This window comes from Nomia melanderi, chromosome 7 (genome assembly GCF_051020985.1).
Source record: "Nomia melanderi isolate GNS246 chromosome 7, iyNomMela1, whole genome shotgun sequence".
Lineage (NCBI taxonomy): Eukaryota > Metazoa > Arthropoda > Insecta > Hymenoptera > Halictidae > Nomia > Nomia melanderi.
The window spans coordinates 4,697,623-4,713,623 of record NC_135005.1 but is presented as its reverse complement, the minus strand read 5'-3'; the positions used below and the strand labels follow the sequence as shown (position 1 = coordinate 4,713,623).

At 29.4% G+C, this 16,001-nt stretch overlaps 5 protein-coding genes and 1 long non-coding RNA gene across 25 annotated transcripts in view; 2 read left to right on the top strand and 4 right to left on the bottom strand.

The window, feature by feature from the left end:
* The window catches only part of LOC143174703 (uncharacterized), a 94,800-nt gene extending 94,332 nt beyond the window's left edge, over window positions 1-468 (bottom strand). For 3 of the 7 annotated variants that reach the window (XR_012998928.1, XR_012998921.1, XR_012998923.1), the window contains exon 1: window positions 348-438. This is a non-coding gene — a long non-coding RNA (uncharacterized LOC143174703). Of the gene's footprint in view, window positions 1-347 lie in introns of all 7 variants that reach the window. The other 4 variants (XR_012998922.1, XR_012998925.1, XR_012998926.1 and 1 more) reach the window with 4 other exon arrangements.
* An 807-nt stretch (window positions 469-1,275) lies between these two features.
* Window positions 1,276-2,219, bottom strand: mRpL33 (mitochondrial ribosomal protein L33). The gene is made up of 3 exons (XM_031970587.2): window positions 2,054-2,219; window positions 1,718-1,821; window positions 1,276-1,408 (listed from the first exon to the last, which is right to left on the bottom strand). The coding sequence occupies exons 1-3, from the start codon at window positions 2,092-2,094 to the stop codon at window positions 1,359-1,361; spliced, it is 195 nt and encodes a 64-aa protein (XP_031826447.1). The 5' UTR covers window positions 2,095-2,219; the 3' UTR covers window positions 1,276-1,358.
* A 168-nt stretch (window positions 2,220-2,387) lies between these two features.
* On the bottom strand, window positions 2,388-5,684 carry dup (chromatin licensing and DNA replication factor double parked). Its single transcript, XM_031970217.2, has 6 exons — window positions 4,708-5,684; window positions 4,373-4,625; window positions 3,960-4,296; window positions 3,700-3,882; window positions 3,373-3,614; window positions 2,388-3,258 (listed from the first exon to the last, which is right to left on the bottom strand). The coding sequence occupies exons 1-6, from the start codon at window positions 5,496-5,498 to the stop codon at window positions 2,890-2,892; spliced, it is 2,175 nt and encodes a 724-aa protein (XP_031826077.1). The 5' UTR covers window positions 5,499-5,684; the 3' UTR covers window positions 2,388-2,889.
* A 719-nt stretch (window positions 5,685-6,403) lies between these two features.
* On the top strand, window positions 6,404-7,732 carry LOC116424226 (mpv17-like protein 2). Of its 2 annotated transcripts, none has more exons than XM_031970339.2 (3): window positions 6,404-6,785; window positions 6,959-7,144; window positions 7,224-7,732. In XM_031970339.2, exons 2-3 carry the CDS (start codon window positions 6,986-6,988, stop codon window positions 7,653-7,655), a joined length of 591 nt encoding a protein of 196 aa, XP_031826199.1. In that variant the 5' UTR covers window positions 6,404-6,785; window positions 6,959-6,985; the 3' UTR covers window positions 7,656-7,732. The 2 variants fall into 2 exon arrangements, with proteins under 2 accessions (XP_031826199.1, XP_031826198.1); XM_031970338.2 differs by having other exon boundaries at window positions 6,407-6,785; window positions 6,983-7,144.
* Window positions 7,733-7,823: 91 nt separating this feature from the next.
* LOC116424225 (N-acetylneuraminate (7)9-O-acetyltransferase) lies at window positions 7,824-15,926 on the bottom strand. 13 transcript variants are annotated; one of them, XM_031970336.2, is made up of 12 exons: window positions 15,909-15,926; window positions 11,234-11,402; window positions 11,030-11,126; window positions 10,691-10,949; window positions 10,360-10,611; window positions 10,049-10,284; window positions 9,443-9,664; window positions 9,048-9,369; window positions 8,745-8,984; window positions 8,379-8,669; window positions 8,084-8,302; window positions 7,824-8,014 (listed from the first exon to the last, which is right to left on the bottom strand). In XM_031970336.2, the coding sequence occupies exons 2-12, from the start codon at window positions 11,346-11,348 to the stop codon at window positions 7,889-7,891; spliced, it is 2,379 nt and encodes a 792-aa protein (XP_031826196.1). In that variant the 5' UTR covers window positions 11,349-11,402; window positions 15,909-15,926; the 3' UTR covers window positions 7,824-7,888. The 13 variants fall into 13 exon arrangements, with proteins under 13 accessions (XP_031826196.1, XP_031826191.1, XP_031826189.1 ...); XM_031970331.2 differs by lacking the exon at window positions 15,909-15,926 and adding an exon at window positions 12,953-13,098; XM_031970329.2 differs by lacking the exon at window positions 15,909-15,926 and adding an exon at window positions 12,283-12,429.
* LOC116424227 (ubiquitin-conjugating enzyme E2 W) lies at window positions 12,468-15,507 on the top strand. Its single transcript, XM_031970340.2, has 4 exons — window positions 12,468-12,619; window positions 14,249-14,599; window positions 14,659-14,734; window positions 14,894-15,507. The coding sequence occupies exons 1-4, from the start codon at window positions 12,596-12,598 to the stop codon at window positions 14,905-14,907; spliced, it is 465 nt and encodes a 154-aa protein (XP_031826200.1). The 5' UTR covers window positions 12,468-12,595; the 3' UTR covers window positions 14,908-15,507.
* Window positions 15,927-16,001: the final 75 nt, after the last annotated feature.

The following is a 16,001-nucleotide window of genomic DNA, read 5'->3' as shown; positions in this document are numbered from 1 at the left end:
GTCACACGCACAATCGCGAGAGATAGAAACGATTCGCACTTGGGGCGGACAGGGGAATCCCTTCTATAACTGCGATCCCCCTTACTACCGACGACAATAGTCCACCAGGAGAAATTGAATTGGCAACATCAGTAAACGACGCCTGTAGTTCCCGACGCACCGCCAAAAAGAAGAGAGGAACACGGTGGAGCGGGACGAAAGTGAACGCGTGGAAGGGGTTGGCAGCTAGAAGGATAAAGACGCAGGAACAGAGACGCGTTTCACGCCTCGTGAATTTCAAACCGTTTGAAATCCAGGTGGAAATAATACAACTTTGCGTTCCTTGTTAAAGATCAAAGGGAACTTACCCCAATCTCGATTTCGACGGTTCTCCATTTCCCTTCCTCCATTCCTCCTGTTCCTCTTGTTCCTTTCGATACATACAACTGTGTGCAAGACGTTTGATATCCGTGGACTCTATTCAAAACCATTTACGAACGACATCGCATTGTTTTTCTCGGTAAAATTATATCTTTTGTTTTGACAACGTGGATACGCAGTTCTACTATGCCTTTTTTTAAGTACAGAATCATGCATACACTTTGTTGAAAAATTAAGATCGCAATTTATAATTGACAAAACTGAGAAAGATCGGTCGGTAGGTACGTACATCTATTTTATCATCTAAAATAATTTAACCCATATCCCATAACCCATAAAATAAATTATCCATAATTTCAGTGATTGAACATTATAGTGTAATTAAAAGATACATACAGTTTCAACATTGTAAGACATGCGTGAAAAAAATATAAATAAATAAAAACATTAAACAGTCTAACAGTCCATTTGCAGCAGTTAACGATTACACAGGATTTTATTACAATATGTGCAGAAATTATGAAAATTTTTATGATATAAATTTTTTCATTTTGCTGTTTTTAGAGAAAAAAATGGAAACATATTATTTTCAATTTTTTACTAATTCACTTTATTGTGTATTTTATGAAAACACATGTATCAAACTTGTTTAATATTTTAATGGGTGACTGACTGGTAACATTATATGCTGCTGAAGTCATATTAATATACATTTTCTTTCGATCAATAAAAAAACGTATGAATGAAAATTATAACCTACAACATGATACATAACATTTTAAATATACTCATAAAATGAAGGAATAAAATTTATATGTATTAGAAAGTTTCGCAAGATATGGCACAACATGACAATGAAAATGATGTTAGTAATGAAAATATTTGCAAGGATCAGAATTTTAAATATCATTAGCATTTTACTTCTTATCACATATTTTTATTACAAATAATTATCTAATACCTTATAAAGATAGGCTATATATGCAATGAATTATAGTTTATATACTTCTAATTTTCTTCAGTTCCCTGTATAACACTGCAGTATTCACTGAAAAGAAATGATCATCTGTGAAGTAGGTACTATTATCTTTTTGTATGTGTTAACAACATTTAGTTTCTACATGTTTATGGTTATACATGGCATAACAAATCTTTTAATCAAATTTCCATGCAATCTAATGTGATGTAACACAAAAGTCTTGAAATTTTTTGTCCTTAGAATGTTTCTGCTAGTTTTATAATGTATTATTATTATGTTCATATAAACAGTTAAACAACTCTTAAAATCTAACCCCAAGTTATTTTCTTTTTCTAAGTGCATTTAATAAATAAAATGTTAAAAATGTTAACAACGTACCATAGGGATCAAAACGTACTACTTCCAACTTGTCAGCTAACCTTTCTCTTTTTACCACGTACTTATGTCCACTTGCTACACTTTCTAACAACACTAAAATAAATCTGCAAATCAGAAATACATATTCACCTATTGTATATTTATATCAGATACTGAAAAGCAAACATGTACGTAAAAATAATCAAGAAAAGAATTTTGTTTACAAGTCTGAATTATCAGATTAATATTTTGAACAAGTCTGTAAATAAATGATAAATTGAAACATTTTGACTAGATATAAATTAACCTAACATGTATATTAACAATTATATTATTAAAAAATTGACATACACTTACTTGCTCTTAGGTTTCTTAAATAATATATTCGTTATAAACATGATTTACAAGTTTATTTACATAAAATTCAATATTTATAATTGATCTATTTTTGGACCGTACACAGCAAACAATTTTGTAGTAGAGGTTAGAAAATTTGGGATAACCAATGATAAGGCAGCAATCTGTTTTACCATAAATTGAATGGAGGGAAAAATTATTTCCTACAAATAAGAAATGTTCTTTAAACGATCATTATTTTTAATGATAAATTCATACTAATAATTATTATTCGGCTGATAAGTATTTTTATACTTTCTCGTTAATTTTACTATTTGTTACATTGTTTTTATTAAATTGATTAATTATAATACATAGTTTACGAAAGAAAAATGATTTTGTAACAAAATATGAATATTTCATTAGAATAAACATAATACGGTAAAATAAGTGCATATATGTTATAATATTTTGTAAAGTAGTGTTTTAATCACAAATTAGATGCTAATTTCTATCTCTGTAAATGTTACAATATTATTTTGTAAAGAATAGCATGAACTGAACCAAAAATTGAAATATTGCTTAATATGATAATTTTACTTAAAATTATAAGGAGCACAAGAAAGAGTATGTTTTATTTTGTGCACATTAGAGAAACTAATCTTACATTTACCACCTTGAACCAGAATTGAATTACATTAAATAACATTCATTGCAAATGTGATGAGATAATATAATAGATTGTAACAAACACAGTGAAATACAAGGAAATAATTATCATCAATATTAATAATGATTCATGTATAAATCATAAATTCGAAACAAGGGGAAAAATTATTTTATATTGTCAATTAATGTCATTTAGATGTTACTTTATCATTAGCTATGATTTCTAATCTTTTAACGACCTTTCCTAGATCAACTTCTTTTTGCAATTTCAAGTAGTCTACTTTTCTAACATTGTGTATACTGGTCCATACGGGTAGTAGTTTACATAACAAACGTATATGCTCTTCTAATTCGTTGGGGTTCAATTTTGATTTATAAGAATTCTCTAGTTTTCCAATCACGAATTCAAGAGTCAACACACTTTTCTTCTCGGCAACAAAAATGTTACGCAGGATTTTGCTCAATTCTGGAAGCCTTGAATACATGGCAGCTTCTTTATTAGCATCCGGTGTACGTGTCATAGCTTCCAATGCTTTAGCTGCTTGTTTTGCTCGAACCTAACATAAGAAACATATTGTTAAGAAAAGGTAACAAAAAATACTAGTTATCACTTTTATGTAAATTGTATTGTTTTAATTTTAATCCTCATATTTTTAATATAAAACTTTTACCTTTTCTAAAAGGGCCTTTGGTATGCCTTTAAATGACATACTAACGAAATTCTTTTGTGTGGTAGGTGTAGCGGGTGGTGTATCCACAACGGTAATATTAACTTTCCGGATACCATCTTCAGTTTGTACTGCACTGTTCTCGTCTCTCTCTGGAGATGACTTTGAAGTCATTTTTGCTTCAGCTAGTCGTTGCAATGCTTTTTCCATGCGTGTACCACAATTGAATAATGACTTTGCTTTGTCTAAAAATATAAGAGATTAACAACAAATAAGTTAGTAACAAAAAATTAATAAATATTAGATGGTAAGTTGTGACAGTAATCTTACCAAGAACATCCTTCGCAGTCAATATTTTTTCTATATTTGGTGGCTGCGGCAATTCAGATTGTTCAATCGATTTGCAACTTTCAACATTAAACTCTGGATGCCAACGTAAAATCTTTTCCTTTGGTACACGCATTGGAGTCTCTAAACTAAGTAAGAATTTCTCATGCTCATCCTTCACTTTATCTGTAATTAAAACGCAAACAATTGATTTTAAATTATAACTAAAATGAAATTTCACGTTTAATTTGATTTGTTATTACCCAGCAAAATGTTATAGAACTTTCTTCGTCTATCCAACAATACTTTCGGTCCCATACTAACTTCGGAAGCTGTTTTCAACACATCATCTGCATCAGGTGTATTTCTTCCAGTCTTCTCTTCAACAATAGGTGTAAAAATTAGCTCATATTTATCTTGCTTGGATGTAGAACCAAATGTGCGATACTTCTCCTGCTGATAAATGTACGCATCTGGGTAAATAGTTTTAATTTGTGCTACGTGTTCCAATGTAAAGTTTTTACGCAATAATTCTTGAACTGCAGGCTTCAACTTTTTAAATGTTATTGTTTCTTTGCGATTAAAAAGCATTGCTGAAACCTAAAGAACCAAATACATTATACACATAAAATAAAAGCACTAATTGCATGTGAATTTCCTTTATGTAAATATATACCGTGTCTACACATCTAAATGCTTCTGCTAAAAATCTATAATGGTAAGGTAATGGCAAAGCAGGAGTTCCACTTTCAGCTAATGATAGATACTGCTGATAAGCTGGTGTTTTTGTTGGACTACCCTTCACTGGACTGGGTGTTGATTCCTTAGGTTCAAATAAAATTCGTTTTTGAGGACTGGCTGCAAATAATTCCTTACTCTTCATAGGACTTAATACTATTTTACTTGGTGATTTGTATGTTTTCTGTGGACTGAAACAAATATGGCAAAAAAATAATGTAAATAACATAAGCAAATATTACACAAATTTTTTTATTATCCTAAATATATTACCTAACTGGTATTTCAAGTTGAATCTTCTCAAATTTCTGTATCTGTGGTTTTTTAGATTCATTTTGTTTTTGTAATTTCTCTAATTTTTGTTCACAGTTTTTGAACCTTGCAATAGACGCTTTCAATTCCATGAGTCTGCTTGATTTATTAATTCTGTTCTTTATATCAGTTATAGACAATTCGGGTTTTGCCAATTTATCCATGGTCGATGCTTTTTTTGGTGTAACACAAGTAACCACAGATTGATCGTTTGAGATGTTCATACACAGACTTTCAACAGCAGCATTGTTCTTTTTTGGCGTTCCTGAAGCTTTTTTCTTTGGGCTTAATGCTCCTTTTTTCTCAAATAACACTCTGTTTGTATCTAAATCTTCTGTGATCTTTTGGAAGCTTTCTCGAATGTCTATCTGACCCTCTTGCCCAGATAATTTCCTAGAGCGTACAGCTCGGACTCGAGGATTGCTTTTAGATGTTTTTTGAGTATTTGGTTTAGAGGAATCGAATTGTATATTACGAACGGCAGAATTAGATTTCACAATACGAGTATTCGTTACCTCTTTTCCTGAGACGAGAATCATTTTCGGACTCGTAACCATTGTGTTTTCCTCTTTTATTGAAGTTAGTGATTCGGATGATTCGGAAATATCTTTATTCAGTGAATTCCGATTCTGGCTATTCGCTAATTTTGATTGATCCCGTTCAAGAAGCAACACTTTTGCCTTGCTTCGCAAATCGTCAGTTGCTTGTCGTTTGCGCGTATTAAAGTACGCTGTTACTGACGGCTGAGACATGTTTTTATATACGGATATATATGTGCAACAGAAGTCCGTTGAAATTTTAAAAATTTTCAATACCTTGTTTACGTACTTCTGTCTATCGCATTGATGTCCAGTGAATCCTATCGCTGATAACGCGTACCCAACACCCGCCTTTTTTGTTAGTTTAGGCGCCAAACGAAAAACTGTGCGTCACACTGAAAAGCGCGCGTAATTTAAATTTATTACCCCGTCCATGCACTCAGATATGATTTCTTTAGTAATTACTCTTTGTTTGAACTAAACTTCACTATAACAAATTTAATTATGGAAAGAAGCAATAACAATGATTAACTAGTCATAAATTTGTTTGAAATTCCTAAAAAAAATACAATTGGTACATACAAATCGATGACGTCATATGTACTTAAAATTATTATGCATAATAAGAATTTTAATGAGAACCAATTTTATTATTAGTAGTCAAAATTATAATTATTTTTATTATAATTTATTCCTTTAAATAATATGTTACATCGTAATACTTTGAGGTCAATAATTTGTACTCGCCAGGTCATGTGTACAAATTCTTTAACACAAAGGTGTGAACAACCTCCCCTTATGCTAGTGACTCTGAACAGTGTTTCCCCATTATCTCTATGTAGGAGCTGCCTTAGGCTGAGAAGTCATGAGCAATTCTACTTATATGTGTCAAATACAGGTAAAAGCAGGTATGGAGGGGTAACTCTCCATGAGGGGAAAGTCACTATGGTGTTCGCGAATTCCTAGTCAACAGCCCTATAATACATTATAATAAATTGAGAATATAATGAAATTTTTACGTAAAACATTCTACAAAAAGAATATTATAAGAGATCTATTGAAAAGAAAGATTTCAGAAAAATATTTTAATGAAAAAAATTAATTTGTTAGAACTTGTAAACAGGACTGAAACATACACATCGCACAGCATTCATCAACCTTCAAATTTCTTGCGCGTTAATCTAATATTTTACGATTACATTTGTAAATAGAGTTATAAAAAAATTGCTTTTTATAAATGAAAATGTCCATCATATGTGACATGAAAATGTGTATAATAATTTAATATTGTTCATACCATATATTCAGTACATAACATAGTTATGTTATATGATTATTATAAATCTGATAAGTATAATCATGCACGTGACAGTATTTCAAGCCTTAAAATGTTCAACTATATAGAATCACGAATAAATTGGCGTAGTTATTCATATTTTAAAATAGTTAAAACTCTAGCATAAAAGATATTTCGATATTAAAGTTGTTTCTTTAAAAATGGTAATGGTTTTATCTTAAATTATATACATGCCCTGATATTTTATGGCGTAATAAATATTGAGTACCAATTGTCGATATTTAATATTAAGTTTTACTTTTATATCTACGTATAAGTTTTTAAGTTTACATGCTATGATGGTGTATGTTAAGTTTTTCATATTAAAATTTTGTAGGTTATAAATTTTTACTCTGTTTAGGTTATGAGTGGGCATAGGACTATAAATATTATTTTTAAAAAGATAAATGATATCAAAACTCAATTATTTTCACCAAAATATTTACTTTATACAAATGTAGCTATATCTATTTCTCTTTCTGCTACGGGAGATGTATTGGAACAACATTATGAAATATTAAAGGTATGAAAATAATACAGTTGTAGTAGTTGCATACATAGGTATGAAAAAGTTTTATTGCCTTTCTCTATTTTTATTACAGGGTGAGTGGGATAAATTTAGTACAAAGAGAACTAAAAACATGGCTATATCTGGTATGTCGGTTGGTATAATATGTCATTATTGGTACAAATATTTAGATGTCAAATTACCAGGGCGTACAATTGACATTGTTTTGAAAAAAGTTGTTATTGACCAATTAATTTGTTCTCCACTTTATATAACAATGTTTTTCTTAACACTAGCCATTTTAGAAAAAAATAGTTGGTCTGAATTAAAAAATGAGATTATCAGCAAAGCTTATAAATTGTACATAGCTGAATGGATTATTTGGCCCCCAGCACAAATTTTTAATTTCTATTTCCTACCAACAAAATATAGAGTTCTTTATGATAATACTATATCTCTTGGATATGATGTTTATACCAGTCAAGTGAAACATGGTTGTTCAAATTCCAATTTAAAAAATAGTTAATAAATTAGTATTTCAAATTTTAGATAAGTAATTCATTTAACAGTTGTAATTTATAAATAAAGGATATTTTAATTAAATTGTAAAAGTTTATAATGGAAAACCAAATTTAATGGAGGGGCTTTTTGTTATACTTCTGTTTTGAGACGTTTTTGAAAGAATATTACAAAATTATATGCTTATTGTACATAATATTTACATATATTATGCGAAAAGTTGTTATAAAAATGTTACATTTAAAACATTCCATCATGAATACCTATCGGTACCAGGACAGCAATAAATAATAACAAATTACGTGCGACTAATTTCCAATCATTTGGAACTGCGTATGGTGCCAAAATTTGGGTTAATCGATGTATCTGATGAAGAGAATAAAATATTCTTACATTATTATAATTACAGTATATACACAAAAAGAAAATACTTACTTCATGACTTGCACATATAAAGATGAATGATGTAACCAATAAATTTAATACTGGAAATCTTGGCAATAACACTAACACACCATGCGAATCTGCTGCTAGCCAAATATGGCCTTGTGCGACTAGAGTTTCTAAACTGATTCGTCCTAAACCAGCTAAGAGAGCAGAATGTTTACCACGCAATGCTAATGATGCATTTCTAAGTGCTATGTATCCTATAATCTGTAATAAGACATCGATTAATTCTAAATTTCGAAAACAAATTTCACATTTGTAGATTACTACGTTTAAACGGTACCGGTATAAAGCCTACGTATGAATGAATTTCTTCACATTCTGATACCGAATGACACAGTATTGTAAAGGTAGTATAAGCTGTCAGAGAAATTAATGCCAGTGCAGAAGATAATGCAGTTCCTGGAATGTGATCTATCCTTTGCAAAACAACAAGCCCTGCTCCAAAAGTTACACCCCATGCCACACTGTACCTATCCACTCTCCAACGTGACCACCATTCACGTATATCGTCATCAGTTGTTACGAATAATGCTTTCCAAGGTCTTGTTACAAAAACTTTTTCAAAAAATACCTATTACATTCATCATTAATTTCATTTTCTGTTATGATATAAATTGTATATACCACGTAACTTATAATTTAATACCTCTGAGACGTATAATATGGTAATCATTGATACAAGACCTAAAAGTTTCAAAGCAAGATAAAGTAATGCTCTTGGGCCATATTCGGTCAGGCTACCAGAATATATTCTTGGTGGTAACCATGCCAAGAAATAAATGACTAAAAACCAGAATGAAACTAATGGAACAAAGTGGTAAAATTGATATGGTCTGTTCATACAGAGGCATAAAGAGACTGTTAGGAAATTCAATCTAAACATTACCTGAAAGATAACAGATACATGTATCACTGACTTTTAAAGTTTTAATCATTTCCTTTCACTTACCCTAGCAAATCTCACAAGAGAGACATCACCGGTTTGCCAGAAGTAGCAAAAATGTCCATATCCAGAAAGAAATAAATATGCAGAGTTGATTAATCGTAAGTACATATAAATGGGTAAAACATTTTTAGCTCCAGTAACATGATATATTAACACCACAGCTTGCATTAATCCTCTCCATTCATCTGTTTGTTCTCGGTTTAAAGTTCTTGGTCCTCGTTCTCTATCTTCAGTAAAAAATAATCCAAGAGCTAGTATATATCCAAGTGGTAACCAAAAACTGAACTCACTATAGTATTTATTTTCTTTCATGAAAAAATTGGTTCTGAATGCAATAAGAAAACATGATATTATTAAATAAGAGTAGTATTAATTTTAAAAAAGTAATTTGAATGTACCTGTCACATAAATAAAAGTAAGCTAAAATAATAGATAAAAGAGCTAATGTTGTCATCAGAGTGTAGAAATCTTGTACTTCAGGTTGTTCAATCTGCACAACCGCAGAAGTATTTGTTTCTTCATTATTTTCTACTTCAGTGGTAGCAACACGTACATAAGATACCTCAGGTCGGTACAGACAAAACTTTCTGTATAACCACATTCCACCACCAATTATTATACTGTAACAAGTTACTAATTACTTCTTCTTTAATAAATGACTTACACCTGACTTTTGATTTACGCGAAAATCCGTCCCACATGGATTCATTTTAAGCGAATGAAAATCGTGTAAATAGAATCTGCCAATACCAGAGAAAACAAAATATTGGATAGATATGCTGGTATAAGCTTTAGGAATACATATTTATTTTACATAGTCAAACAAAAGAAATAATAATAATGACATTTCAGAAAACAAAAGTACCTTTTATTTGGTGTTAGTAAATTCAGATCGAGCATAAAAACTATCGCGTAATGTTGTAATTTCCCATTTAAAAAAAAGACTCGCGTAAAAAAAGTTCGTGTAAATTGAGGGTCAGGTGTATTAACATTCAAAGTATTACCATAGAGCCAGACCGGATAAAGTTAGTAATTGTAATGTTGTTGTTGGTTCTGCGTAACTGCAACAACTACCATCGTCAAAGTTCATATGATCGTTGCAGTAAATATTTAATAGTATTTGAACTTTATGTCTTAAAGACAAAGGACTAGCCAAATATCCATCTGGGCTTTGTTCCAATACTCCTGTACCAACAAGTTTACTACTTTCCCATAAATGTGCATCACTGTCAGATAGTATCTGCATATAGTTAATGTATAAATAATTCGTTTCTTTCTAAAACAATCGTCGGAATGTACATCTGATGATTATTACCTTTAGTGCTGCTTTATTACACAAATTAATTTGTCTATTATCTATACCAGCTAATTGGGCTGGTAATCGTTCTTTTAACACAGGATCTTGTAGCACCCATAAAAATCGTGTGTTCTTTTTAGTTAAAAAATCTACAGGTTGCACAAGTCTTACTAATCCAATGCTATATTCAGAATATAGTCGAGTATCGCTATTATTATTTGCAAGAATTGTCATTGCAGCATTGCCTGCAATAATCAGACTAGGTGCTTTCTAAAAAAGAAAAGAATGATACAGTTATTGATATGCAAATTGAAACAATAAACAACCACTTAAATAATGAATGAATTACCATCCAGCTTCTGAGATCCTCTATAATAGAATTATCTAATCGAGGTCTCCATAAGAATTGTACATTAAGTCTAAGCTGAGCATCATTAAAATTTAAATCAGAATTTTGTGGTAAGTCTGTTAAATCTGATGCTTTTACATCTACTATAAATTGTAATATAAAAGACTTATACAACTGTCTGATTCTAGCGTCTCCAATAAATACAAAATGGTTATGGTGGCCCATGAAAGCTAGATATCTCATACATCTTCGACTGTCCCTATTTTAAAAAATTTTATTTAGAAACACTTATTATTTTTTATATGATTGCTACATGTATTATAGAAGTTGAGGACTTGCGTTTGTGTGTAATTGTGCATCATACAACCATAAGGTTGCCATTCTTTATCTCCTTTATATCTTCCTTCTGTTAATAACCACTTACATGAATCACTACCTATAACAATTAATATAAAATATTTAAGTATTAAATCTAAAACATATAATTCCAACAGCAAAACATAATGTGAATCAAAAGAAAGAAAAGTTAAATGGATATTTTACCATAAATAAGGTGCATTAATCCATGATACAATATAAAACATACAACAAGTGCAGTAGCCAACTTCTTAGCACTTGCTACTGTAATTAAACTGATAAAATGTTCTGCTGAAGTCATCGAAACAAGTTTCTTTTGTAATAACACCCAATCATTTAACAGGTAATATGAAAACTAAATTAAACAAATAAGAATTAACAGCAGTTGCTACATAGATTTACAGTTCTGTGCCATTGTTTAAATTTATATTAACTCTGTTCACTTTCTTACATAAACATAATTAATTAATGTGCTTTTACATTTTTAAACTGCCTTTTGACAAGTAATATTACATTATGAATAAAAATATAATACCTTAATTTTACTATTAAATTATAAATTTAAACATTACCAATTTCAAAACTTATTAGAAATAAATTACTGCAATTTTTTTTATATAAAATAACGCAAACCACAATTTATAGTTCCAACATTCCCGGTTACATTCATGACACGTTACATACGCAACACAGGCGTAAAATCTTCAACACGATTGATTTTTCAATTGGTTAATTTAAAATTATCGTCCTCAAAGCTCTGATAAGAATATGTTAAAAATATAAAACACTTATGTGATAATCTAGTTATTTTATATTACTGTAAGTTTAAATTATTTGATGTATACGATATGTGCACAGCACTATCTCGATTACAAAAGAATAACTAACAATATATGTAACAATAAGAATACATGAAATTTAATAATACAATTTTGTAATGACGATGCATATAAATAATACTTAACATTAAATGCATAGTATTATGAATCATAACAGATTTTATAAAACAGAAAATCTGAAGTGTTTTATGTTCCAGTAGCCAACGTTTAAGTAAATTTATATACTTATTTTAAAATATAGTGATTGTACGCATATTAATTTACTTTGTCCTAGATTTTATCTAGTTAAAACTAAAATAGGCATTTCGTGAAATCTTTTTTGATTCCACATTGTATCTTCGAATCTATTAGAAATCCTTAAGACTTGTAATCCGTTTTTGAGCAAAGTATTATTACCGAACACCCCTGATGCCGATCGTAAAGAGATAAAAAATGTATGTTGCATACGCGCCTCAGGCTTTAGCATATAACAAGTACGACTCTCAAGTTCGACTGATTGATACGAAATCCCTGTTATGACGCCTCACGACTGTTGTCCGATCGCTCATTTTTGACAATATGACACGGTATGAAATTTAAGGGATAAAAACACAAAGCGCCGTCGTTGCAATAGCATACACTCTTCAGTTGGAAACAAACAAAACAAGCGACCCATGTAAATTGCAATGGACAGCGGTTATATTTTTCAGTGGAGGACAACATAACGACAATGGCGGCAATGTCCCCGTCGAAGGTAAGTTAATATCAAAATTTCTTTAACTTTTGTATACTTTCTGTTGTCTTTGATTCACCATGTGATATAGTATCGAATAAAGAAATTGAACGTTTATTACGGTACAAAATGGTGAAAAATATTGCATTTTGTATTAACGAAACGAAAATATCTCATCTCGTTGTTACTCGCCAAAATTTGGATAACGTCTTACGTCAAATAAGACGCGCTACCCTTTTGTATAAAGTTTGATATTGTTATGTTGTTTTATTTAATGAATTTTATTGATTATGTCCTTTTCTTAAAATTGATGTAATACTTCGTTATAAATATATAATGTATGTTCGCAAATACCTTTGTTTCTGCTATCGATTTACGATGTTACAATCGTAATAAACTATTTCTGTAAGTATATTAATATATATTGGAATCAGTGAGTAATTAAATTTGTTTGTATTATTTTGGCTTTACTTCAAAATAATTCTCGTTGTATAGGGTTATAAAACAAAATGGTTCAAAACTTGGAGGGAGTACTTGTCGAATAGAAAAAAAGGTTCTAATAAATGTGGATAGAAAAATATAAACAAAGTTATAAAGAATTGTTTGTTTTGGTTAAAACTTATGTTTTACTTGCATAGACGCTATTATGCTTTATAAAATTAATTGTTTATCATTTTTTCTTTAAATGATTAGGACAGATTTTCAAATAATATAGGGATAAAAAATTATATTTTTTGATATAATTGAATTGTTATTAATTATCTATTATGAGAGTGTATAACTTTGCTTTTCTAATAAAACTTATTATTAAGATAATTCTGCATTATGGTATGCAGTTGCAGATAAATCTTTCCGAATGATATTGTTTTTCGCATTGTATGGAATTTAATGTATATTATAAATAATTGTAAAAAACAGCAATTATATGCATAGATATTTAATATTTAATGATCTAAGATATGTTTATAGAAAAATATGTTAATTTTATTGTAACTCCAAATGAAATATATTAATTTTTTTAAAGTATAAAAACCCATATAGTTCAGGAACTTTTTCTGCGACTATATATGTGTCTGTATAAATATTAATATTACTTTATTGAAATGAAGAGTTGTTTATAATTTTAAGAATATTAACTTTTCTATGCATGTCGATTAGGATCTTTTTCCCCTGTTTGGCGAGTACTTTTATTTGTAAAGTCTTAAGCCATTTTATTTTATCATTTTGTATGTAAAAGTTACTTTTATTTTTTACTTAAGAATGTTCAAATTAAGTTAATGTCAGTTAAATAAAGAAAATAATAAGTTTATATGAGCTTTTGATTTTTATGTATACATGTTAACTCTTTGCACTCTAGTGGCGCCTCTCAATCACCATACGATTTTATAAATCAAAATTATCAAATTTAATATTTAATATTAAACTTTGCATAATGTATTAGTATGTGAAATATTGAAATCAAATACTTTTGTTCCTGAATTTATATATGATTTCTTCTTAAGTCAATTTCAAAGAATGTTGTCTATATCTCGTCAAATGATATTGCGTATTTTCAATAAAAAACTTTTGGAGTGCAAAGGGTTAATACTTCAATATGAAAAATATATTTTATGTAATGTTCAATAACATATTCTGTATATATTATTTCAGCGGAGGCTCCAAAAAGAGCTGATGTCCTTAATACGTGAACCTCCACCAGGTGTACATGTAGATGGTGATCTTGCTGGTCAGAATTTAACGCAATGGATTATTCACATGGATGGTGCAAAGGGCACATTATACGAAGGCGAACGATTTCAGCTACAATTTAAATTTAGCTCTAAATACCCATTTGATTCACCAGAGGTAACTTTCATAGGTGGTAACATACCAGTTCATCCACATATTTATAGTAATGGTCATATCTGCCTATCAATATTGACTGATGATTGGTCTCCTGCACTAAGTGTGCAAAGTGTCTGTTTAAGTATTGTGTCAATGCTAAGCAGTTGTAAGGAAAAGGTAAGAAACTGCTTTATTCATTTACCAGTAAAGTATTAATAAAAATTATTCTGCTATAGAAGAGGCCACCTGATAATTCATTTTACGTGTCAACGTGTAGTAAAAATCCAAAGAAAACAAAATGGTGGTATCATGGTAAGTGTGAAATTATATGTATAATTTTTACAACTCAATAGAGATACCTTTTCCATACATTCCTTTCATAAGATATACCATATAGAACTCTTAAATATTTTAATACATTTACATTAAAAAAGGAGAATTATGTAGCATTTTCTTTTGTGTTTTAAACAGATGACAGTGTGTAACAGCAACTGCTATAATCATTAAAAAAAACTTGTCAATGTGCAGTTATTGCTGGACCAAGTGGAATGATACGTTTTGTGTCTTTAACTATTAATGTTTATATATAAATATTAATGTCTGTAACTATTGAAACTTTCATAGATGAAATTTATTGAAGTAACTTTATCACATAATAAACAAATTAGATGCATAAGTTAGAAAAGAAAAAAAGGCAAAGGCTGCATATTACTTATTATTATAATAAAGAAGCAATGTAAAATGCGTGAGTTATCCAGTTATAAATTATTACAATGTTATTAAGAATTATATATATTATCCCACAGTTGAATACAGAGAAGAAAAAGAGTAGCATAGATTTCAAAAACATGAATGCTGAAGAGAATGGTGCATATAAAATATTAATACGCAATAAAAGTATTTTATTATCTATGTAGGAAGTACGCTGTAAAATGATATATTATAATCTAATATATTGCAGTAATCACTATTAATAGCATAACACCAAAAATATACAATGTTATCTCACTTGTTATAAAATTTATTTAATATTCGTCTTTTACTGTATATTTTTAAATAAAAGGTAAGCTATTATTTTCATTGAATCTCATGGTGTGCAACCATGAATTGAATATAAAATTATCTATTTAGACAAATCAAATGTATAATATATATATCAATTCCATTTACATTTTATTATTGCTTTCACAACAATAAAAGTGATGTTCTTTGAACTGAAATAAGCACAGTGTTAAAAATGTTAACATGTACTATTATTGATTAATAAAATTCAGTCTTTCATAGAACACATGAAATGAAGACGTTTGTTATTATAATTTAAATTTACAATTTAGAAATGTAAAGACAAATAAAATACCTTTGCAAAATAGCATAAAATATATTTATTTTTGAAATGTAATATAATGAATATTTTATTTTAAGCTGCATTTAAATGATACTAAAAAAATTAGGTTGAATATACCTAACCTAATTTGATGAAACTTACTTAACCTATTTAAAGTGACAGCAAGATTATCTATTATCAAGATTTGTATTATTTGGATAACTTAGTAGTTGAGAGTTTCGCCATAGATGACGT